At 37.2% G+C, this 26,678-nt stretch overlaps 2 protein-coding genes across 2 annotated transcripts; one reads left to right on the top strand and one right to left on the bottom strand.

Annotated features, from left to right (window-relative positions):
- Positions 1–443: 443 nt before the first annotated feature.
- Positions 444–9,469, bottom strand: CGRRF1 (cell growth regulator with ring finger domain 1). The gene is made up of 6 exons (XM_015823315.1): positions 9,350–9,469; positions 7,682–7,821; positions 6,834–7,011; positions 5,326–5,473; positions 3,783–3,890; positions 444–2,095 (listed from the first exon to the last, which is right to left on the bottom strand). The coding sequence occupies exons 1-6, from the start codon at positions 9,451–9,453 to the stop codon at positions 1,811–1,813; spliced, it is 963 nt and encodes a 320-aa protein (XP_015678801.1). The 5' UTR covers positions 9,454–9,469; the 3' UTR covers positions 444–1,810.
- Positions 9,470–11,859: 2,390 nt separating this feature from the next.
- Positions 11,860–25,595, top strand: GMFB (glia maturation factor beta). The gene is made up of 7 exons (XM_015823314.1): positions 11,860–11,975; positions 16,697–16,793; positions 20,186–20,235; positions 20,529–20,578; positions 21,065–21,147; positions 23,030–23,103; positions 24,415–25,595. Exons 1-7 carry the CDS (start codon positions 11,973–11,975, stop codon positions 24,484–24,486), a joined length of 429 nt encoding a protein of 142 aa, XP_015678800.1. The 5' UTR covers positions 11,860–11,972; the 3' UTR covers positions 24,487–25,595.
- The last annotated feature ends 1,083 nt before the right edge of the window (positions 25,596–26,678 follow it).

Genomic DNA, 26,678 nt, shown 5'->3' with positions numbered 1-26,678 from the left:
GAAAGAGAGGTAATCCCATTGTGCTCAGCCACAGATCAACAGAGGTATCCCAACATTATTTTTTTAAAATTGACATATTTGGAAATTTTAGGTATGAATACAAAAATCTCACAATTTTTTCTGAATGAGATAGCAAGGCTGTATAATACTTCAATGTAAGGTACGGAGTGGGCTGTGCCATAATTTAAGATGGTGGTAACATCTGGCACTTGAAGTGATTGCTGACCATTACATTAAGCTACTGCTTACTGAATAAGCAACAACCTGATAGTTTGGCACACCACAGCAAGCTGTGTGAATCCACAATGGCTGAATTATGTAAGTTTTATAGATGGAAAATAAAAAGTGGAAAGTAATATTTTTTTTCCATATTCACTTTTGGTACTCTGAATGCAGAGAAGCTAGTGTTTGTTTGTATGTTTATTTATTAGTAAAATGTATTGGCTGCCCATCTTCTCTCATTCAACAGGGCTTAGTGTTCCATGTTACTAACATGACCCTAAAGGGTGACAATGCTGATTATAATTCTATCTGAGGTAGGAAACATAGTCATTGTTTAGATTCACACATTAAAGAAAATATTGTAACCCATGTTTTGTTTTAATAAACCAGAATCGGCTAGATTCTCAACCAAAAACAGATAATGAAATTATGGCTATGCATGATGTATGCATGAATGCAGACATCTTCTAATTTCAACTAAACCATACAATTGCTACGGGGGCTAAAATTATGTCTGGAATTTGGATAAGTCAGAGCGAGGTGTCCAAACGCTGACAACACTTGCTGACAAGAAGTGGCATCTTGGACAGGAGGCAAGATCTACACAAAACATTTCTACTCAAAGGCATAACAGTCTTCAAATGAACTCTCCTTTGTCAAAAGACTCATTTACATCACACTGAGTTTGGACCACATCAGCCTTTCATGACATCACCCATGTCATGTCTAAGGCAAATGAATTTTTAGTGTCCAAGAACAAGACAAGCGGAAACTGATTTGCGGTTCAATTAATATTTGCTTGAATGTGCATCTTGTAGACATCCTTTTGTTGGGAGAAACAATTCACACTCAATGCCATACTTGCATCTGCAAATGAATGTAAACACTTAGATCCAGCAAGCCCAAGAAAACTGACTATACCAGCCATCCCCAACTTGGCAATTCCAGATATGTCAGCACTCTAGAACTTCCAGCCTACATCACTTCAAGATTACGAAGCTGACAAAGGCTGGAATACATAAAAGACATCTGAACCTATGCAGAGAATTGTTATGTATTTCCTTTCCCCCCCTTCCTACTATAACTTAAAAAGTGCAACACTGCTAATGGCTGAAAGCCAAGCTATGTGATATTTACTCTAATATCATTATAAATAAATAAAGATTGCCAATGTCTCTTACATATGAGGATATTTGTTCCCCATATGCTCTGTGTTGGTTGGAATACACTAAAAATAATATGTCCTGGAAATACTTAAAAAAGATTTCTTTTTCTGTAAATATGTCCTTCATTGTTCAGTGCATTGCTTCTGTTGCCTAAAGGTCTTCTCCCTTTGTCCCATTCCTGAAGACTAAATTGAGACTCCTTATGTCATTGGCCTTCACAGTGATGCTTCTGAGTGCCTTGTTAAGGAAAATAAAAATGCTGCTTCAGAGTTTTCCAGGCACCAAACATCATTCAAGTAGAAGGAAATGTGAGATCAAAGATACTGTTGCAAAAACCAACAGCTGAAGTGTTTATCCATCCTTTGCCAGAGTCCCTGATAAGTACAACACACAGGAACTTCTTTTGCAAGGCTCACTTTCTCTTAACTGCGTAATGGAAATGACTCTCTCACAAACTGCCGGCACATGGGGCACTGCTGGAAATACTTCACGCACTCATCGCATAGGCAGGTGTGTCGGCAAGGAAGAAGCACCCAATTGACTGCTCGATTTTGGCAGACGATGCAGTCCTTGCTGCTCTCCTCCAGCACTTCTGACTCGGTCTCCACCAACTCAACCTTTTCAAGCAGGACGTGGTCTTCAGTCCTTTCACCGGAGAAAGAGTCACTTAGAGAGGATGCATTGCTGTTGGCAGACATGAACAGTTGCTGGTGGAGGAAAGATGGGAAAAATTAGAAAAAAGAAACCAACATTTACAAATATCTCTTTTCCTCCCTCTAAACCTTAGGTTAGGACAAAGTAGGAATCTTCACCTTTATGGACTATCATATACATGCTGAATTTCAGAACACGTTGTGGTCACTCCTGCAACATGGCTCTTGGGGGAAGCCTTGCCCCTTCCCAAATTAAATGCATTGGCAGGTAAGCGATTAAAAAAAAGGGCAGTTTTAACAGAATACTCCCTGATGCTCAGTTACCTTTGTCCCCTTTCTGGGAAAATTGATACATTTCTATGTAAAATGCAAAGACTTATTTTTATTTTCTAATAAACCAAATGGAGTGTATTTCAAACATAGAGTCTCTCTTAGAAATAACATTATGTTGACATTTGTTTCTTCTCAAAAGCTAAACATTTGGATTAGGCTGGAAGCTTGGCAAACACCAAGGAAGGTGTTTGTGGATTCAATAGGTATCCATATGTCACTTTAGGATAGTGTTTAAGCAAGTTTAAGATGTGTGGAAGTTCCAGAGTTGAAGTTTATTGACAGTGAGGAATACTATTTTAGGAACAAAATATGTAAGATTGTAATTTTGAGCCAAAATATGGATACCCAAGGCTCCTTATGGCCTAGTCAAGATCTCTTCTGTAAAAAAAGAATTTAGGGAGCAAATACTACAATTGCAGTTTCATGATCAGCAATTGGGGAGCCTCAGATAAGGGAGAGGGGAATGAAAAATAATGCAACGAAAAAGGCATTTCACTGGCATGTTGGGCAACAGTGGAAAATTAGGAAATGGAAAATAGTGACAGTAGAAAGTTAGTGGAAAAGAAAGAGAATGGTGCCCATTTTCACCATGTTCTCAGAAACATGCGAAAAGTGCACTGAGTCCTGCTATTCAGATAAATGCATAAAGAAAATCACAAGAGAGACTTCCCTAACTGTGGAATAACTTTACTTTCTACTGGAATCCCATTGCAAGAGGAGCCTAGGGGGGGGGGAACAGATAAAAAATTTCTATCAAATGCACTGACTGAGATTTACAAGACTGTGATAATATAAAAATGATTAGTTTTTAGAGTGCAGGAATAGGAGCAAAACTGTAATAAGGCATATTTGTTTTTGGCTTATTTTGATCTGGGAATTCAACAATAATGATGTAAGCCATAATTTAATTTAACCTAATGTATGAAATGAGCCCAGAATGTTTGTCAACAAACCTAATGATGAATGCACAGGGGAAATTTAGAGAGGCAGACTGGAAAAACTTGCTTCAGAGAATCCAGACAATTATAGTCTTCAATTACGAAAGATTATAGATTTGCTGATGTATAAAAAAGTTTTGCTCTTATTTGATGCATCACTACACAAGACTTCTGCACCAATTAAAAATCAGTTCTAGATGTGTGTAATAAAAAAAACCTGCTGGTTTAAAGAACATACTCCTTTTTCTGGTTTTATGGCTATTTGTTCAAAATCCCTGGAAAGCTCATTTTTCTCTCTGCAACACTGTGGTTCCAATGGGGGCTTATGAAGGGTCCATTTCTTTATCTGTGGGAACCCTTGTCTCACCCTGCCTCTCAATTCTGGGGCTTCAACTTTTTTGTCTTTTTGAAGAGAGCAATCTTTGACAAAAAGCCCCCCCCTGTTCTAGAAAATGAATCTGAAAGCTTACCTTTAGATCATGAAATTGACCTTGGGCCAAAAGGAGATACTGATACAGTATCCGGCAGGAAAGCCTGTAACTGGCATCTGGAATATGTATTATTGATACCATTGAAATCTTAAGAAAGACAGAAATATTTATTTCAGCACACTGTCCCTTTCAGTTCAAGCAAACCTCAACCAGACCACAGCATAGCTAAAAATGTTAACAGGTGATATCAATTGTTAATTCATTTTAACTTGAGTCTCCAAAAGTTTTAATATTATAGATTTTACATATGAAAAATGCACCTGTTAATCTTGAGTCAGCTTCAAACCCACACATATATTTTTAAGCCTGTGCTATACACACATAATTATTACTATGTTTATTCTATCTTTCCAATCACTTCATTTTAGAGCTGTGAATCAAGCACCTACTTTGAATATGATACTTGCCTATTAATACCCTGTGATTTAACTGATCTATGTGGTCATAATTACTGTTTTTATATAAATGCTTCCATTAGCTGTGAAATGGTTTGAAGTTATTTTGAACTCAGATTGGCTATACCTTAACAAAAAGGCAATCACTATGTAACCTTTATTTCAATAATTTATTATGAAAATAACTAATACATTTAGTTTCCAAACAAGATTCCAATGAACTATTGCTCCTGCTGATTGTGATTTGTGTCATGTGATATTTTAAGATCACCTAAGAAAATCAGTTTGGCTTCATTAGTTGACTATGCAAGTTAAAAGCTTGCTGAAATATTAAGATTTTCCTATAAGCAGTAAGAATAGTGAGGGGTTTTTGGTATTTTTTTTTACCTGAGACAGGTATAATTTGTAAATTCATGAGATATGATGAGGTCAAGAACTATGTTTGGAATGATTTCTAAAATTCTGTTTCAGCCATACTAGTTAGGGAATTATGGGAGTTGAAATTTTAACACGTTTGGGAAGTAGCAAGTTGCAGAAACCTAGTCAGTAGCTCTCCCAAAGATGCTTTGTCACGGGGCAACTAGACTTTCTTGTTTTTCTTTGAAGACGGTTTTGCTTCTCATCCAACAAACTTGCCTCCAGTTGCCTCGTGAAAAAGCATCTTTAGGATAACTATGACCTGGATGACTCAGAATCTCCATAGACATCTAGTCAGTAGCTTCCAAATCCCTCTTTTATATAGAGCACTACATTACCATTAAAAAAATGATGACTACATAGCCCTAAGTCAGCAAAAATACATTTTTAAAAAAGAAAATGACAAAAGATTCATTAAATTCATTCAACTTCTTACTATATCCACATCAATAATCACCTATACCATTTCCAAGGACCATCAGTGGTTTTATAATTTTATAATTATAATTTTCAATAATTGCACTTTTTTCAGTTTCCAGAGTTACCGGCAGTTATGGTTTTAAACCTGAAGAAATTCATATTAAAACTGAAAGTTCTGTAACAGAAATCAAAAAGCTCAAACATCTTAATTCTATTCAGCAGTAATTTTTTTATAATGTATAGGACAACACAAATTCCTCCCTGTTTAAAAAAATGTGGAGATTACCTACAATGTCATAGATTTCTCTGTTGCCTTCATCAGCAAGGGTTAACAGTACCACTAGTGGGTATCGAGATCTAGGCACTAGACCAAAATCATGGATTTTTGTTACTTCTGGTAATTGGCTATGCTTTTCCTCTTTTTCTGTCTTCTTTATGCTTTGTTGTGTCAAGGAACAGTCTTAGTTGTCACAAATAAAGACTATTATGCTAATCATGCCATCAAATTTACAAAAGAAGTTCAAACTATATAACAACCACTATTCTACAATCTCAACTGCTTTCACCTGAGACAAAAGAATAACTATCTGTTAATTATTCAGGAGCACAGAAATTAGGATTGAACCTTTAAATAGTTGCATTTATTTTACTAGCTCCTACAAACAACGTCCAGCATTGCATAAGTAACTTTCAGTTCAAATATAAGGATTTTGCTTTCATCATTAATCTTTCAAATTATTCTGAAATATTCACTTGCCCAGGGAGTACATATAATTCATTCTATCAACTTGTCTGTCTAGCGGTAGACATATTGGAGTTAAGCATGCTTTGAAAATGATTTGGAAGAAGAATGTTAGAAGCTATACAAGCACCATACCGTCATTTGTAAAAGCAGACACTTCCATATGAGCCTTAAAAAAGACATAGTCCTTTCTTACTGATATTCTGTTTAGTGAGCCTTCAAAGTTACAATGGCACTGTAAAAGTAAGTTTGCAACCGGTCTTCACACTTATGATTATTGCAGCATTCCTGTGATCATTATTTACACACTTCAAAGCTGACTTCCTACAGGCAGAATGAACAGAGAAGCCAGCAGTAAAATTGCAACTTGCAGTCATATGAAGTGTCACCCTAGATAATCTGATTAACAACTGCCGGGAAATGAGGCAATAATTACATGACTCGCTTAGCAATGGAATTGCCAGTTCCAATTGTGGTAATTGAGGATATATACCTGTATTTTAATGAGCTGAATTGATTTATTGGGACTATCACAATTGTGTCATTTTTCAAGCTTACATATAAATCAGAAAACAAAACAAAGCACAGCAACTTTAAAAAAATAGTAGCAGAGAGATGCTATGATCATCTGAATTCCAATGTAATTTTTTCAAATCATTTTCAAAGCATGCCCAGTCTTACAAATACTGGATTTCACTCTGCAGGGGCAAAAATAGCTAATCACTAAGAAGGCAGCATGTGCTGAATAACTTCCCTGGATTAGTATAAACATTAAAAAAAATGCAGAAATTTTGCCTCAAAACAAATGAAGTTAACTTTTAAAATGCATGCAATGTTTAAAGTTTAATTTAAGCATAAATAATTAAAATCAAAATTGGCATAAAGACATTAATGACTGGTCAAGGGCATGGAACATTGTCACTCCCCTTATTTTTCTATTTTTTCTTTGCAACCACAATGAAGCATTGTTTACTAGTACATGCTATATTTACGAGGAGAAATTCCCACTGTATGTTTGTGCAAAATTGAAAATACACAAGCTTCACTAAAGGATACCAATACTGTTGACAATAGAGATACTCATGACACATTGCATCCTCAAAAGACTGGGGAGTTTTTATTCGAAAGCTGTAAGCATGTTTCTGCAGAGCATCATGAACCTTTTGCACGCTGCAGCCCCAATAGCATGTAAGGAGACAGTCTTCCAAGCAATTAGATACCAGAGTAATGCCATCTTGAGGTAAATGAAAACAATGATACAAATGTATAACAAAGAATTGTGCTACTCAAAACTCAACAATGGATACAAAATATTATCTTCATATCATGCTACTTTATAGGAGATAAATTATCTAATATTCTCCTACTCTTTCAAATTTCCATGCTCAAAAGCAGTGAAAATCTAAAGCATTCCAAAGCTGGCCCATTATCTTTTTGAGGCCATATAAGGTTATAAATATATTCAGATTAAAACTGTCAGTTAAATTGTGCTATTAATAGACCTAATTCTTGTCATGTAAAATTAACCAATGAAACAGCTGCATACTTTCTAGTGATTCTCTGTAATGAGCTTATAGTGCTTCAGCTCCCACATCCACAAGGACAGAGAATTATTATCCACAAATAAATTGAGTGTTTTTCCCCCCACAGTGATTCTTATTTCAGTTAAGTTTATAGTGCAAATTAAAACCAATAAGGGGCAGAATTTTCCTTAAAAAGTTTCTCTATTTTCTTTTGCATGCTTATTGCTTAAGGAGGGATAATAACAGAAGTGATTTAAGATAAACATGCTTTCAGATTAAATCACCAAAACTGCATCCACTTCTTGTGGCAAATAGAAATAAAAATGGAGGAAACAAGAAAAAACAGAAAATGTCAACAAATATTATATACAATATACTGACTTGAAGCTGAAGTGATTTCTGGGTTTTTGATTTCTAAACTGAATGGATTTTTCACTTGCTGCATCTGTTTCTGAGACACTTTCACAACTGATTCAGTTTCTTCTGAATTCCTCAGAATCACAGGAACATCCCATCCAAACCTAAGGAGTACAAAATGTTTGTAATCATAGAATTAGAGACCTGAAAGGACAGAGTGTAACCCATTCTTCAGTGTAACTTAAAGCATAATAAAATAAACAAAGATTTGTACAGTAGTGGCCAAAATTGTGGAAACCTTTTGGGAAAAGTGTATTTTTGAGGTATGATGGCTAATAACACCACTTTTTTTGGAATAGTACCATAAAATTATATATCAATGGAAAGATAATTTAATCAAGAATGTAATGCAACATAGTTTGTTCAATTATCTGTATTCTATGAAAAGTTATAGCCCAGGGGTGTCAAACTGCTGGCCTGTGGGCCGGACGCGTCACGTGGAAGCTGTGCCCACCCCATTGCCAGCAATGGCAAAACCATCCCGATACGTTGCACGATGTTATGTGACGTCGCGAGTTTGACATGTCTGTTATAGCCAAATAACCAGAAAAAGGAAGCACAACTTGCTTAGGTTGATATCAGGTAGCTTTCCTTCATCTGATTGTAGCCAATGAGCATGAGTGTTTAGAGAGCCAATCAGGTGTCATCTTGTTTTGGCAATGAGCCAATCAGATGACAGTAGGATCCAGTTATTGATGTCATGTATTGAAGGTGAGAGGAGGACATCTGTCAGTGTGTTATGTGATCGCTATCAAGTTGGTTGGGGTTTTTTTTGTGTTCTTTCATTTAGTGAGCTTGTAAAACGTAATAAAATTAAAGTAATGGTGCAAAGAGTTGACTGGTTGCCAAGAAAGCGATGTAAAATAGTATTATTAAGTGAACAAGGCTACAGTTATAAAGAAATTAGAAGAAAAGTTGGTAGAAACTTAACCAAAGGTGGCATTTCTACTGTACACATTTCCCAAAAGGTTTCCACAATTTTGGCCATTACTGTACATGTTTTCTACCAAGCCCCATGCTTTATTCCACAGTAGCCAGACTTTAAACCTCTTGGATCCCCCACCCCCCCGATTATCTTGTTCAATTCCTCCCCATTTAAATGGCCTCTCACTCAACCCGTGAGGTTCCTAATACTGCTTCCCTTTACAAGCAATTAATTAAGATTGCCGATGTTTTCAACAGCCTTAGTGTGGGCTATGTTGAATCCCACATGAATCATTCCCAACCCTGACGCACTGGACTACCCCACGTCTCCCTACCATGCCCAACACACATCCTATGGAAAATCTGACAGTGGGAATCCTTGTCCATGGCAAGCGGAGGGTACCCGGTGAGAGCAGTGTTTTTCAACCTTGGAAACTTTAAGATGGGTGGACTTCAACTCCCAGAATTCCCCAGCCAGCAAAGCTGGCTGGGGAATTCTGGGAGTTGAAGTCCACCCATCTTAAAGTTTCCAAGGTTGAAAAACACTGGGTTAGAGGACAATCGCCTTTCGGCATACTCCACCCCCGCTTCCCCTCTCCGGTCAAGCCTCTCGGCGGATCTTCGCGGTCCGACTCGAGAAACCGCCGCGCAAACCCTAATTCCATCCACAGCCTTCCCACCATCCTGTTCTTTCGCTACCCGGCTTACCAGCCCATGATCAGGCCGCTGGTCACCAAGAAGCAGATGAACACCAAGGCAATGTAGAACAGCGGCGAGTACTCGTACAGCGTCACCAACAACGCAGCAGCCATCGGGTAACGAAAAAGAGAAAGGCGCGACGCTCCCGCTGCAAACCCCACTGCCCTTTTTGTTTTCATCTAGGAGCGCATGCGCGAAGGAAGCGCATGCCCGCCAAGAAATCGGGAAGCTGCGCCTCCCAACTTGCCCCTTCCTCCTCCTTTTGTTATTGCAGATCGGGTTGGTGAGAGCGTTTTGCAACCGCGCTTTACCGGTTCGCTTCGTGATGTTTAATGCAGATATCCTCCCTTATATTATACCGCGCTTTCAACTCAGCGATACTGTATACTATTATTAACACACCATTACAATATATTATTTGTCTCTTTGGAACATTTAAATATTGTTTTGGTAGCATGCAGCCATACCCACACAGTTTTTTAAAATGTCAGTACATACAGGACTCGATGTCACTCTGTTAGGTTGAAGCACACCACCATACGAAAACCATCACTCAAAGCCAGTTGTTGAATTCCAACTAGAGAAGGCTAACGAGGAGAGAGGGTGGGAATTGCAGCTTCTGGAGGTCCAAACCATGTGCTGATCTTGGAAAAAAATAGAAAAACATTATATTACTACTTCAGTAAAGTGCTTCATGCATATTCAATGAACTTAAATGGATCTTTAGATGGATTAAAATAAGAATTAAGCATACATAAATTATTGCAGTTGTTTTTCTGTGCTAATGCTGTTGCTATTTGTATTTTTGAACATTTGTGTACATTTTGCAAATATTTGCCATAACTTTTATATTTACTGTATATATTAAAAGTATTAACAACAAATACACTTCATTTGCATCCCATTGATTCCATTTTGTTCAGTTTTTTTGCTAACAAAATTTCAATACACATTTACTGGACTTGACTCAGTTCCACAGGACTTGCATCCAAGTAGTCAACCATAGAATTATGTTTATAATTTGTACTCTGTTGTTTTATGCTGATATTGATTTATATGTTTTAATCCAGGGATCCCCAACCCCCGGTCTGTGGACCGGTACCGGGCCGTGGCATCTCAGCAATGGGTCCGCACAAACAAGCAAAGCCCCATCTGTGGGATGCAGGCAGCACACAAAGCCACGCCCCCTCCGATCTGTGGAAAAACCTTTCTCCACGGAACCGGTCCCTGGTGCCTGGTAATTTATAAGAGTGATGTTCTTTTGAACATGAGCCTGGTCATTGCAGCTTTGGGTCAATTCTTTACTTTGCTAACCCACCAGCATGCATCTAAAACCAGGACCCTTAGTCTTAAAACCACCTTTTCAAAAGAGTGATTGATCTAGGTTTCTATGGAGCCTGCATAACCCGTCAAGATGATCAGTCATTAGTAGGCAGATGCTCCAAATCCAGTTTCTCTTGCATCCCAAAGCTTGCGTTCCAATCAAAAGTGCCCAGAGACTGTTGAGATGATTGGGATAGTATCTTTCAGAGTAGTGGTTCTCAGCTGTGACCACATTAAGATGTGTAGACTTCAACTCCCAGAATTCCCTAGCCAGTGGGGGATTCTGGGAATTGAAGTTCACACCAGCTGGGAAATTCATGAGTTGAAGTCCATGCATCTTAAAAGTGGTGAAAGTTGAGAAACACTTTTTGAGAGTAACAAATTGATTATAATATAAAACTCAATTGGGTATCCACCAGGATTATAATGCAAACCAGGGTGAGCTGATAGGGATACAATGCTGGTTGCAAATGATAGAAGATGTGGTCTAGTTCATCATGAAGACACCAGATTGGAAAAGGCTGGAATAAGCCTTTGTGAGAGGCGTCTCAATCTCACGAAGTGGTTAAGTCTTCAACAGCATATCCAAAGACAATTTCGTTGGTGTAAAATGACTACTTCTATAGTAGAGATATCAACAATTTTACTAGCACTGATGTTATCTAGTTTGGCTAATGAAACGTCTGCAAGAAAACAAGGACCCTCTCATTAACAATTTTAAACGTTAAATTTGAACTTTTAAAATAAAACTTGAGACCAAAATGTAAGTAATGGTTGTTTTTCGTTTAGGAGTAAACACATTATTTAATTTTGCTTAGCCTGGCTTTGTTTCGGTTTTGAAGGGGGCGGCACTACCGCCTCTCTCTCTCTCTTTTTTTTTTTTTGGAAAAGAAAAGAGTATTGGTTACCATGGCAACATTGCTTCCTGGTTAACTGAGAGGCGGGAGAGCGAGGAGGAAGTAGTCTCCCTCGCCCCGCCCGGAATTATGGACTATCGACTATGGGACGCTCTTTATCCTCCAGCCTCTCTAGGCGTGGGCGGGCGAATGGACGCTCGGGTGGGAGGGAAGCAGGGAGACAATTGCTGTAATGATCCCCACTTGAGAGGGAGTTCCAGAGCGATGGCCTCTCGCTCACCGTAGCTAGGGGAGGCCGCCGCCGGAGCCGAGCGATACAATTGATTGGTTCAGGAAATGCTCAGGCCATGCGCACTAAGTGCGCCTGGAACTGGATTGGGGTTGAAGTGGGGAGGACCCATCCGGCCTCTTAAAGGGCCAGCGCTAGGAAAGGCAGCTGCTGCAGCTACAAGATGGTAAGTTCACGAGATCGCTTGTCGTGGAATTGCGATTTGCTTTTTAGCGTTTGGGTTTTCATCTCTCTTTTTTCCCGTCCTTCTTGCAGTTATTTAAGCTCTAAATAAATAGCCCCCTCCCAGCGATTGAATGGAGAATGAGATCTCTCCCCTCGCATAACAACAAATTCAGCTAAATTGAATGCAATGCGCTTGTTTAATAGAATGGTATATTGTGGCTTGTAAACAACGTACGGATTCCTGTAAGCTTCGCCTAAATATTTGACAAAGGTTAAGGCGATGAATTCCAGTTACGGGGATGATCCACCAATCTTCGGATTGATGCTCCTTTTTAATGAAATTATCTCCAATTTTCCCTCGCTTCGGGAGGGGGAGGGGCAGAGCTTGGAATTGCTACTCCCTGCCGCCTCCTCAAAGACAAATCAGTGCTTCTTGCAAAGGTAGGGCCAAAGTGCAATTTTCTTTTCCCATTTTGCAGGTCTCTTTCTTAGCACAAGCGCTCATTTCTTTCCATTTGCAGTTTTCTTTCCCTCCTGTTCTATCATTAAAATAAATGGCTAGGATTTGGAGTCCTGCACATCTGGGAGACCCTGCCTTGGGGGGCAATGGATACTTTTCCTCTAGTCCGGTGTTTCTCAACCTGGTTGGGAAATTCTGGGAATTGAAGTTTACACCTCTCTTTCTCTGAGATTGGGAAATACGCTCTAGCCTCTAACGCTCTTCAGCTCATCAACCCTTTTAGGAAGTTTCAGATTGTTCATTGACCCTCAAATATTTAATAACTAATAGTAATATGAAAACTAATAATAATGGATTGTCCTATTGAACCTTGAGGGTTGGGGAAACCCTAAGTGGTCATTAGGAAAAGCCCCCTCAGATATTTTAAACGCATGCTCACAGACAAATATCTGCATTATATTTGCACTTGTCATTCTTTTCAAGGAAAAAGTGGAAGAAATGAGTGGCTTAAATCCCGGGAGTGATTGAGGCACATTTATAATCCTGATAGTTCAGTTCAGCACTGACGTCTCACTGGGGAAAAGGTCCATGGGGTTCAACTTGAACTTTATCCTCAGATAGGATCTGTTTCCTAAAAAATCCTGAAAGGAGAACTGTAATCCATGATAATTGCTCTAGGGGTCTTGCAACTGACTAATTTGTGTTTATTTAGGGAAAAATGCCAATGGATTTAAATGGGGTTTTCAGTATGTGTAATTGTAGAAGGAGTTGGCAAAATCTGATATTATGACACCTAAATGCTCCTTGTTAAGCAGGTGGCAGCATCTAGCCAACCTTGACTGATTAGTTAGTTCTTGGATGAGAAATCATCTGAAAATCTAAGGATGTTAGACTGGAAAATAAAATAAAATAAAAAAGTCTGGAAGAAGGCAGTAGCAAACCATTTCATTTTGCTACTCCCCCCCCCCTCAAATTTTTGTTCATGAATTTGCTAGGAGTTAACTTGAAGACTTATTTTATTACTGCTCCTTAGCAGTCCTGAGAAAAATAATTTGAAGCACTAATGTTTTTTCTTATTTGTGTTAAACCATACCTTTGAGTATACTTATTTTCATTTGTAAAAGTAATGGTATTACTGCGTCTTATTCTGGTCCAAAAACTCTGGTCATTTTCTATCTATAGCCATTGTTGACAGGGAGAAGTAGCTTGTGTACATTGCAAGGAGAGATTGGTCTGAATGGCCTTGGGATTCTTCATTGCCTTTCTCTTCAAATCCATTCCCTTGTGTTGTTGCAACTTCTAATTCCTAACTACAAATATTGCTTAATATTAAGGAATTTGACTTATCTCTTCGTGTGCTCAGAAGTCGTTGGTGAAACTTTTGCCTAACTAAAAAAACAAGACTTTTGTGACCCCCAAACTATGTATTTGTGAGAGATTTTAAGACTTTGGTATGAAGAAATGCAGCACATATCTGTGTTTCTAAACCCATCAGATGTAATTGGGATCTCCTTCCTGCCCCTAACTAGGAATTATGTGCTTTGAAGCAACTTTTCTTAGATGCTATGTTCCCTCAAAAATGCATTTTTAACCCATTATATATTATGCTTTGGAGTAATAGATGTAAGATAAACAAAAACAGTTCTTATCCAAAATGTTTTGCAATGTTTTGCAAAGGGAGAGAAGGAAAGGTCAACAAATTAATCTCCCCCTAATCCTGTGGTTTTTATACTGGCTCCTGATATAGCAGAGGACCGATACCAAATCTCTAAACAGTAAGATACAGAAGATGAAGATCTCTGAATCCATTTTATTATTTTTCCTTGGCAACAAGATTGCGATACTTTGTTCTCATGCTCAAGGACTCCTTGCAGGCTCAGAACCTTCTGTTATAAGCAAATGTTTTTTTTCGAAATAGTTGATTTGCATATCATAACAAATGCCTGCAAGTCAATCTGCTTGGGAAACTCATTTGTGGCTTTTCTGGCTTAATATAATTTGTGCAATTGTAACTGCCAGGTTATATTTTCATACAGCATTTATACACGGTGAGTATTGTATGCATATAGTAAAATAGATTGCAGATTGGATTTATGAGCAAGTGTTTGTTTTTTTAAAAGAAATGTAATTCTGACTGTTCTGGTTTATTTGTGTAATATAGAATAATGAATATCTGTTTTACATATTATGGAGAGAGAGAAGTTCCCTGATGATGGGCTCCAGCATGAGCCCAAAAGCTTGAAAGAATAAACCTTTGGTCCCCGTGACTGACTCAGTTGGATCCTGTAACATTATCCTGGGACACGTAGATTTGCCTTCATTTGCAATATCTGTTTTGAATAATTTTACCAATTAGTCCCTGAATAAAAACATCTTTAGCATCCTAGTGTAATATATCCATGTTGGACAACCAGGTGCAGAAGCTTTCTTCTTTTGGAACCAGGTGCATATGAGAAATTCAAAGCTCAACACGGACTAATGTTTTCTCAATGTTGAAAATCATGCTGCCTTGGCAACTGGAAGTAATATATAGCAGCTGTGACTAATAGCTACTATTCTCCATAAATTGTCTTATTTCCTTTTATAATTGGTGCCTATTGCTACAGTTTTAGAAATTTTGTAGCCTAATTACCCATTTTGTAAAAATGCATAGCTTTCTATATTGGATATGGGAATCTCCCCAATTTATTTATCGCAGAGTGAAAAGAAACCTGGGTTTTCTTAGCTGTCTGATTTAGTAACACGTACATTACTTATGTTGGTCCTGAGTGTTGCCCGTCTTCCTGAGGTGGATCACCTTGCCTACTGCAATGCTAGTCCACAAGCTGCTCTTGGCTGGCTTTACCATGTATCAAGTCATTTTTTGACCATAGGTTTCTGACTAAACAGTCACTACAGACATATTCCAAGCCAAAATCAAAGTAACATTATGGCTATGTAAAATATGTGAACATAGCCTAGAATTATTACTAGGTTTTGCAGAAGTAAATCACATTGAATACATGTATATGTATTTCCCCAGAACTGTATTTAGCACTGCTGCCCATATTGAATTCTGATAACAAGCTGTGTGTTGGGAGATGTTGCCATGCAGTACTGGGAATAGTCAATTGTACATATTGTCTATGGAACCCACTATCGAAATAATAAAAAGGCAGATCCAGAAGGCATAATGGTGTGGAAAGCAACCTAAGAGAGACAAAATGGGAAAGCTAGGGAAATGGAATCACAGACAATCAAGTGAGAATATTTAGTTTTTATAATCATAGTAAGATTCATTTCAGCTGAATGTGAGGATAGTGCATTCTGTTGCATACTTTACAAAAGAAGCAAATGAAGGATTTGAAGAAGGAAAAGAAGGAAAGGAAGAATGAAAGTAAGAAAAGTAGCATGGTAGAGATGTTTGGATGGCATAGGAAATGCCAAGTGGAATTATTTGAATAAGTTAGAAACCGTTCAACAGCAAGGATGGTTGAAGAGATGACCACAGGCAGGAAAGCATTGGGATACCTGAATGAGCCAGTTTGGTCTAGTGGTTAAAGCACCAGGCTAGGAATCAGGAGACTGTGAGTTCACACTATAAACAAACAAAATATTTCCCAGCAAGCTTGCAAGCATAGCCAGAGAGGCAAGGGATGCTGGAACTGTTAATTCAACAACAACACCTGAAAGACTTTGTGTTCTCCACCCTGGAGGGTAAGAACAGAGATACAATGGGCAAGACCATCAAGGATTTTGAGGGAAGAAAAGGATAAGTATCTTTCCTCTAGTTACATTGAATTCATACTGTATGCATTCTCCCATTGCCGCTGAAGCTTGATTTCTTCGACAATTGTGCAGGAAAATAAAAGAAAGTGGAAGTATGAATAGCCAGACATCCTCCACTCAGGTTCTTCCAAGTGGGCTTGGGACTATAACAACTCCAGCAAGCTTCCACTGTATATGCCAAATGGATTTGGTAATGGGGTCTTGAAATCTTCTCCCTACATTCCAAATATAATGAAACTAAACTTATCTGGAGGGCAGCAGACTAGGAAACTGCAACAGTTGTTCTCATGGAATACTGTGCTACATTCTCATTATGTGTTTTCTTCTTCAAAATACTTGCTATAGCTTTTCTCCAAATAAGATATTGCCTGATTTTTTTTTATGCATTGCATCTCTAGCAGTTGAGGACTGGAGTGTTATGTATGTCTGAAATAAAGAGTCCTTTTGTTCATCTGTGCCTTTTCTCTTTCACTCCCCGCCCCTCTTCTCTTTAGAGTGAATCCCTAGTGGTTTGTGATGTTGCTGAAGACCTGGTAGAGAAGCTGAGAAAGTTTCGTTTTCGTAAAGACACGAACAATGCAGCCATTATCAGTAAGCTGAAAAGGAGGGCTCACAACACTCATAAGGGGGAATAATACAGTCTCATGTTCTCTCTTCTGGCGGAAAATAACTTGAATTTTTGTTTCTGAATACCCCCACACATAAGTTTTAAAAGGCCATTAAGTCTTTGAAGCAAATCTAGGAGCATTTGGGTTGTATAGATTTGCCGTATTTTGAGTCATTTTGAATACATTGTGCAAACAAAATCATGTAAAATTTTCTGTATAGCATTTCCATTGTTTTAGTTGAATTTGAATTACATGTACAATTTTACATGTACAATTTTACATGTACATGCAAAATTCTGAAGAGTGCAGACTTTGGCATACAAGTAAGTTAACTATGGTTGGCATTCACTGGGGAATGTGAGATTTTTTTTTTAAAGAAAATTTTATTGATTTTCTAATTTTACACTTAAATATTTAAAAAGCAACATGGCGGCTGAGTTAATCGATAATTCAATAACATACAAGTATCTTTAATACAAATCTCAAACTACTACATTAAATATTTCTTCTCTTTTCCCCTTAGTATTTACTGTCTCATATTTAAACTAATACAATTCTTATTATATCGATTAAATAAAAATAACTTTCTTACATTTACCAATAATTTTTAGTTTATACATATCCTAGTTATTTTAACATTCAATCTTTATAGACAATGTCCTAATTACTTTTTCCCAATTTTTAGTTTCCCGTTAATATTTAAATTTAACATTTAATATTTGTAATTTCCAAGTTTTAAATAACCACAGTTCCCTTTATCACAATTCATCGCAAAATCTAATGTTCAGGATACACATCTTATCTATTTGAATATATTCTATTTCTTACCATCTTACCTCAACTAATTAATAATACAGTTTAACATTTTTATTTTCTGTTAATTTCCAAATGTCTTAAATTTAATAACCAAAATTTCTCTTATGTCAACATTTAATAATTCCTCTCTTTTTCTCTTGATGTCTACTATCTCATATTTAAGCTAATAGTTTTTATTATAACAGCTAAGTAAAACCATATTTATTACATTCATCAAGAAATTTTTAGCTTATATATATCTTAATTACTTTTACATTCAACCTTTATAAGCAAATCAATATTCAAATTTAACTATTTATATTTATACTTCCAAGTTTTAAATGACCAAAGTTTTCTTTATCTTGGCTCATAACAAAATCCAGTATTCAAAATACACATCTTATCTATTTGAGTATGTTCTATTTTAATTCTCACCGATAAGTCAAAACCCCAATTTTCTTCAGTCTTATTCTAGCTTGCTTTCTTTGCCAGTTTGCTTTTCATGTCCATGTTTTTAAGTCATCAAATAAATCTCCCTGTGTTGTTGTATATATTGTTTGAAGTAGAAAAAGCCATCCAGTCGCCATTTTTTTGAAAGGACTAACAAATCGTCTCTCTATTTTTCCATCTTGATGTAGTTGTTTTGAAATGTTTATCTTCCCTTCAGTCTCTTCTTCTTCTTGATCCTCAGGTTTCTTCTGGTTTATATAGAAAGTCTTTTCCCTCTTCCATGTTGTCAGTCCCTTTTTGAGTTTTCCATTAACTGTGTTTGTTGATCAGTTAAATCTTCTGTCATAGTATTTAATTGTTCCACTTCTTCTATTATATTCTGTGTAGTTGATTTTTTAGTTGTAATCAAAGTTTGGGTTCGTATATCTAGGCTGACATCTTGTTCTTTTCTGTAACTTCTTATTTCATCAGTAGCTGTAAGAATAGTTTCATAAATTGCTTTCAACATAAAGAGAATCTGTTCCTGATCTTTATCCATGTTCTCTTAGTAATGTGTTAAGTTAAAAGCTTTGCAATCAAAGAATGAATATTTTTTTTTGTCACTGAATATAGAACACAGCTGTGCTTCTCACAACTGATATCTGTCAAGGTTACAAAAGTCTTATGCATAGTCTGGGCTTCAAGCCAAGTCTCTTTTAAGCAATAACAAGTTGTAATATCAGGTTTAGCCACAAGATGTCTCCCATACCATTTAGAGTTTTCTTTTAAATCCAAAATTTTTATAATCCTTTTTCCAATTTTACTTTTTTTTTGTAAGTAAAAATCCAAATCTTCAAAAAAAAATCTTTTAGTCCACAAATTTTAAAAAGATAAAAAAAATCCAGTTGGAATCAAGTTATTCTTGCAACGTTTTAAACTCCCGTGGATAGTCAGTTGCTGCTGTTTTTAGAGGGTGGGATAGAATCTCCTTTCCACAGGGGGGAAAGTACTTTGGGCAGCTTATGCAGGTGGAAAAAATAGTTAGGATTAAAGAGAGGTAGATCTCACCCACTCTCATCCGCGCTGCTTTATAGGTGCCTGGTAGATTTGACTTCGGCTGTCTGCAGTCTAGTGACGAACCATATTTCTATGGCCGGTCTTTCATCCGCCAGTTTGGAGAGCTGCCCCAGATCGAGCGGAAGGGCTACTGCCCTCCCGTGATCAACGGGGATCCCCTCCTTGCTGGTCGTCCCTACAGGGCGACTTTCAACTCTTTCCAGGGTCCCATAGCGGTGCGAAATCGGACATGGAAGATTGAGCTCACCTTCCGAACATCCGTGGCAGCTGCGTCGACAAACCGGAAATCGGGAATGTGAGAATTCTGTTGGCTTTAGGACCACACCAGCTTTATGCAACATATCAAAGGCCACATTCCAAAGTTGGCCAGACTCAAAGCCTGTTTTCAGGAGGGATTTCAGATGTTTATGATGGTGATACAGATGTTTTTAGCATTTGTAAATGACAATGGTTTGATTAACAAAACGCACAAAACTCAAATGAAACTACATCTATAGTATTTTAATGCAGAAACAATAACATATTGCTTTTGTTTGCTTGATGTGATACACCAAAGACCAGCAAAGACAATTTAGATACTAGATTTTTTTTAAAATCACACCATTACTGATTTTATAAATAAGTTAAGGCAATATATATACCTAATACTTCTTTCTACTTCAATGAAGGTAGAGCCAGGATCCTTTATGTAGCATTGGGATGTTTAAGGGAGAAATTGGTGTCTTGAGTCTTTGTAGGTTTTAATAATAAATGGTTCAATAAATCTAGGTTTCAACTTCCCTGGGAAAATGCTTAACAGCCAAATATTAGATGAGCATGGACCAGACATGGTACTCCTTTGGCTAAATTTGAAAATAGCCTTCTTGTGATAAAAGCTAGTGCAGCCTGGTGACTATTAGGAAATACTTTTTCTAGTGATCTTGCTGTATTCAGTGATGACTGTTAGTTCAGGTGAAAGAGAAAAAGAACCAGTAAAAAAAACAAAGACACCTAAGTGAATGACAATAATTCCCCCCACCTCCCGCAGATAGCATAATTTAAATGAACTTTTTTTTGTTTTCTTTTATTGTATAGTGAAAATTGACAAAGAGAAACAGCTGGTAGTTCTGGATGAAGAACATGAGGTATGTCTGAGTTGGAGTAGCTTTTTGTTTTGCCAAGCTTAAATATATAAACTTTTTGTTTTTTGCTAAACATGGTCTCAATAGGTACATTACTTATATCTATTTATACATGTATGCAGCCAAAGAAAAAAAAAGAATATCCTTGCACTAAACTAACAGGTTGTAATAATTTGTTTTTAAGTGCTGGTATTGACTTTAAATACTTTCTTAAAATGAGTGAAGGTTGTAATAATGTATTGCATATTGACTATAATAGGACATTGCTAAAATACTAGTTGTTGTGATTCTTACAGGGCATATCTCCAGATGAACTAAAAGATGAACTTCCAGAAAGACAACCTCGATATCTTTTATCATTGAACAAAGTAATATTTTGGTACAGAGAAATGATTTTCTGCTGTCATTTTTGGTGCCTGAGCCAATAAGCTATACTGTGCTTCTTAGCATAGAGTCCAGAGGTAAATGAAGGTGTACAGATCTTTCTTAGAATCTCCTTTCTTGTATAAGTGTCCAGGAAGGGAAGGGATTTATAGCAGGTGGAAGAGCTTTATTTCTATACTGGAGTCATGCATTTCTATAAACCAGACTATAGTTTATTTGGTTTTAGTTTAGGGCAGACATGTCAAACTCGCGAGTCGTGATGTCGTACTATGTATCAGGACGGTTTTGCCATTGCCGGCAATGGGGTGGGTGCGGCTTCTGGATGATGTGTCCGGCCCACTGGCCGGCAGTTTGACACCCCTGGTTTAGGGTGTATGTGAACCAAGCCAGCTGTGGAATATTCCACAAACCACACTTAAGTTCTCTAGTTTCCTTACCTTTAGAACACATTCATTGTCTATAGCTACAAGTACCAGCATGATGATGGGCGAGTCTCTTACCCCCTCTGCTTTATCTTCTCAAGTCCAGTTGGTAAGTTGAACTCTCATGAACTGATGTGCAAACTGTCTTCAGTAGAAATAAAAAGATGGCTGCCATCCAAGATAAAAAGTACTTAAGGATATGTTAAGGATTTTCATTTTGATTAGCTGGGAAAAGTTCCATGTTGTTTGGTTTCTTAGTTTCATTATAAGGGCCTTTATGTTGGGTCAACAAAACATTCAAAGCAGTTGTAGGAAGAATAGGACAAAGAGTCTATAGAGACCAACAAGTGACAGAGGTTATCAGAAAAGGGAGTGAGAACACAGAATGGCTGTAGACCTTGCTAACAATTTAATTTTGTTAGCTAATGGGGATGCAGTTGTTTTCAGTCTCACCAGGACTGCAGAAAACTTTTAAAGGCTTCTTTAATGAAATTTGTAAAGACTTCAGCAGTTACGCACTTTATTCTACATTGAGTTGATGAATAACTTGATAGCAATTGGATTTTGAAATGTAAGGAAATTTCTCATTCCCTGAATGCTGAATTTATCTAGGGATTACCTGCATAGCAACTAGGAGTTGCATTCCCAAGTCATGGAGATAGCTTAGTATTATGTGAAAACCTTTATAAATAAAACAATAGCTTAACGCCATTAGCATCTGCAGTAGTCAAATAATGCACATACATTATGATGTCATAGTGGAAATATAATTTTGCATCGTTTGTATAATGACATGATGCACGTTGTGACATACATTATACTCCTAAAACAATGTGTAAACACTGAGTATGTATTATGTTAAGGACTAGTATACCAAATTAGCACTATGTGTGAACACTGAGTCTCTGTGTATGAATGTTAAAGATTAATATACCAAATTGTCTTAGTTGTGTAAGATATATTCCCTCACATCTTAAATTACCATCTCTTCAGCACATGGCTAATAATGGTCTACTGTAATGTAAATAATAAGAATCACTCAGTAATGTGTGTAAACGTTTACCGTGCTTTTTAGAACATTCGGTGGATGGTTATATATTTCCAATCTGACAAGCTGGTGTAGACTCTGGAACATATGTTCTGTGTTTAATGTTTTTGGTATATATGAATAGAATTGGCAGCTGATGTCTTCAGTAAATATCTTTTAACTAGCTTGAAGAGGATAGTGAAATAAGTAAATGGTTGATCAGATTTCCTGTTAAGTATGTGTGTACAGTGCCTCTGGTGCCCTCCTATAGTCCCTGCTAGTAAAAGATTATGGAAGTCATAACCCCAAACATCTATAAAACATGAAGTTGTGAATGTTGGGTTTTTTATAAGCATGTATTAAAACATCTATAGCATGCTTTTCAAGTTTAAAGCACAGACATATATTATCCTCAATAAGCAGAAATAAAAACATCAGCCCTTAAACTAAAGCATTCTTAATCAACGTTTCTTAAGACTTAAACCCCCAGACTAAGGGTGCTGCCACAGAAAAAGTTCCGTCCTAGTGCCCACCAATATAGTACATGTAATAGTTTTAGATAAAGACTGTTAAGTATAGGCATATTCAGGGGGCAAAAGGCAGCCTGGCCTTTTCAATATTTTCCAAGCACTTCTTTTAAGAAGCTGCTACTGCTAACTGAATCTTTTTTGGTGTGCAGAATTAGCTAATCAAATTTTCTCCAAGCTTATATTTTCGAGATGCGTTGAAAGATTTCAACCCCCCCCCCTTTTTCTAGCCAGTCTGTTGTGAGAATTGGTCTGATACATCTGGAAATCATTAGATTGGGGAAATTGTTATGTTAATTTTAAAGTGGCAAATAGGATAAGGAAAAGACCAGTTATTTCTTGCATATGCAGTAAGGACTGAGGACCTATAGCCAAATAGACTGACTAATGTGGTTTTATTTGTCTCTACTTACCTTCCTCCTTTTTTACAATTACAGGATGTAAGCCTGAGCAACAGATGATGTATGCTGGCAGCAAAAATAAATTAGTTCAAACAGCAGAACTCACAAAGGTAAAACTGAAGCAAACCTTGGATGCATTTGTTGCCAAGTTGTTGTATTTCGTCTTGCCCCTAGAGTCTGTCAATTCAAACACTGATATTTGCAGGATGTACATAATCTGGTACTTACCAAAATTTTATCTCCAGAGAAAGCTGAACTTTGTAACATGTGCTATATAACCTTTCCGAAATTGCTGTTCTCCAGGATGGGTTCACATGCAGCTCTATGCTCATTGGAGATTTGTCTGGTGAATATTGATCTTTAACTATGCAAAATGATATTTTATTTGGCTTCCTGAAGCCATAAGTGGCAAGTAATGGTTCCGGGATGCAAGTAGCTCAATGTATAGTCCTTGGAGTGCTCTTTGAGCATAAGGTTGAGAAACAGTCATCTAGACTAGAGAATAGAGAAATCACAAAATAACCAGAACTGCTGCATTCCCTCTTCCTTTACAGCTGTGTGTTTCTTTTTATGCTTCAGGAATCTGGTGTATCCAACAGGGCCTTTGTGGGCAACTTAGTTCATTCCATCTTTCTTGGGCTATTGCTCCTGCAAGGTGCTGATGCATGTCCAAAGTATTTTGAGGGAACACCAGGTTGCAGTAAAGAACTGGGCCACTTTATATTGCACTTCCATATAGTTGACCTTCCTCTTTTTTCCATTTCTAACTGATGAGCTTCAGCTTCAGCTTCAGAAAATCCTAGACTTTAAGCCAAAGATGATCTTTGCATGACTCAGTGTTCTCCCCAGTAATAATTAATACATCCATTCACAGAAAAAGCTAAAATGCTGGGGAGGAAGTTTTGACTTAGCTTTCTCCTTGATCTGCTGTCCAAGGAAACAATGGATTTATCTCACGTAAGACTTTACCTGCAACTAAAAAGATTCTGTCTTGGTCTCGAGTATCCTGTTTCTGTGGGAAATAAGTCCTAAGATAGTACTGTAGTTTGATCTGCTGGTACACTGTTTTGAAGGCCCCAAACCAAATGACAATATATATTTTTAAGAAGTCCAACTTTAGCGGTTTCTTGGTCAAGGATAGATGATTGTGTGCTTTTTCCTGGACATATTTATCTGCAACAGTAGTAGTATATTTCTAAAAAAGTTAAATTAAAAATATATTATGTAATAGCTGTTTCTTATTCCCTTTTGGACTAGATGACTTGTCTTTTTGGCTTAGCACATACAGCATGCTAAACCATACTGTAATTTGTTTAGGTTTGGCTTAGTGGGTTGCATCAACATAGTCAACTGTGGTTTATTCTTTTAACCATGTCTTGGTGTACTTGCTGAAACTATTTTTGTGTCTGTTTTCCCCCCAGGTATTTGAAATCAGGAATACAGAAGATCTCACTGAGGAATGGCTTCAGGAGAAGCTTGGCTACTTCCACTAAAAGAAGGATTAAGCATTCCGTGCAGTTCAAACTGGAACCAGACATGACTCCTGCTTTCTAAACCTAAAAAGAATGCACTGTACTTACAGTTGTTTCCTGCAATGTTTGTATGTATGTACATATATATGTATATATTTGTCTGTGCAAAATTTATACACATGAGGGGAAGAAGCATCTCCTGCTTAACCAAACTTTGCCCAGGATTATTCCTTTCCTTCTAATTGTTTAAAAGGGAACAATTTTCTTCCTGCAGGGATAATTTTTTCTTTTTGCACTTACATGACTAATATTTCTATCTGGACTAATTAGAACTGGTAATTGTTTACAACTCTGGGGCAGAATCTCCAAAGGGACATATTGTGCACCAGCTCTTGCTTGTATCAATGGACTGTGTTTATGGGTGTACTCAGTCAAGTAGTCTGGAAATTTACAGCAGATTTTTTCCCCTCTTGAGCTACAAGGGCATCTTCTTTTAATAGAAACTGGACATTAATAATAACTGGACACAATAGTATGTGAAAATAACACTGAATCCAGTGGCATAAAAACATTTGATTTGGGCCCAACCTATTTTAGGATAGATACTTTAGTGTGATTCCTAACGTCTCCAGATGGGGCTTTTCTTTTCTCTTAAAAAACCCCCCAATTACTTTGAACCTTGTATTTCCACTTTGGGTCAAAGGTTTAACACTATTTTTGTGTATGTAAAGGATAGCATTTTTACTAATCAAATAGAAAGTAGATTTAAAGCAACCTGTAAGGGCTTGGTAACATACTGTAGTGGACTTCCATTCCAAAAGTCTTTATATGTAGATCTATTAATATAAAAGTCTTGACTTTTCTGGACTTTTTATGCAAGCACTTCTCAATCTGTGTGCCTTTTTTAAAAAAAAAAAAAATCTATCAAATGATTGTAAGAAAGTCTTACACTGCCAGTTTTTTAAAACTATTAAATTTGATACAGGTTAACTTTGTCTAAAAGAAATCTCCCTAGCAGCGTCTGGTAGCTTAATCTCTCTTTCCATTAACTTCAGCTGTAGGTGCATACACTCGGGTTTATACTGCTATGATTTAAGGCAAAATGCTTAGTCTGGCTAAAAAAGAAAATTAAAAGTCAACACATATTCTGAAATTAATCAGAGTCCACCACATTTCTGCATTCTGTCTCTCAATAGACAGGGCTGTGTGTGTGCCTTGATCCTTATAAATGCAGGGCACGAAAGAAGTAATATATAGTGTGCAGAATTTGACTTCCTTAACTACCTTGATTTCCTTTTTGTACTTTAAAAATATGTAGCCAATACCTTCTCAGAAGCCAGAGGAATATCCATTGCAATGCATGGGGGAGAGCAGCGTTTTGGTGCCCTGCTTAGCATCTTGTGCTTCTCCTTGACTGGATCTTAATAATACCATATATAGATCAAAGTATCCCACCCTCTTTGATCAGCAACTTGAAATACTTAGCTGCAAAACTTGATTCTCCCTTCAATGGAGGGCATACATGATGTGGCCAATAAATTGGCAATATAGTGCTTAGACACAGACAGGTGAGGCCTTTCCTGTCTATTGTTTTTATGGTTTATCTAGGAATGAGATTCCTAAGATCAGGGGTAGCCAAATGTGAACTGACAAAGGAGCAGAAATATATGTTGTTCCCTAAACTGATAGTTAGTTGATCAAACTCTACATGGGTTTTCCTCAGCATGATGCACCATACATGGATTATAACTGCAACATTCCAAAATCTCAAAATATCCTAGGTCACCTAGTTGGGTAAAATGTCAAATTCTATATACCAAATCTGATAGCAGTTGGCATTAATTCCAATGAGTTATATCTGGGGGAGTCCTCTGTAAATGATCTTGCAAGGGATCAGTTAGGCTCTGGTCTAATTGTTCCATTTTTGTATGGCATTACAATGAACTGAACTATATTATCCCTAAACTATTAAAAGAGTACAAATAGTACAGAGGCTGTTTTACATGGATATTGGGGGTCAGATTTGTTCTTTGGCTGAAGGAGGATATACATAGAAATCCTTCTTTATGTACCAAATATGTCTGAAGATTCTTTTGTGCTTATCTGCCGCCTTTACCACTCTTTTGTTAGGCTTTTTTTAAAAAAAACACCAGTGTTTTTTCTATGATTTTCTTTTCTTAAGCGACTGACTGTACAATCCCTCATCTAAGGTT

The sequence above is a fragment of the Protobothrops mucrosquamatus genome, unplaced genomic scaffold, assembly GCF_001527695.2.
Source record: "Protobothrops mucrosquamatus isolate PMUCROS unplaced genomic scaffold, P.Mucros_1.0 scaffold1833, whole genome shotgun sequence".
In the NCBI taxonomy this organism is placed as follows: domain Eukaryota; kingdom Metazoa; phylum Chordata; class Lepidosauria; order Squamata; family Viperidae; genus Protobothrops; species Protobothrops mucrosquamatus.
Note: the sequence above shows the minus strand (reverse complement) of the source record. Positions and strands in the feature narration are given on the sequence as shown.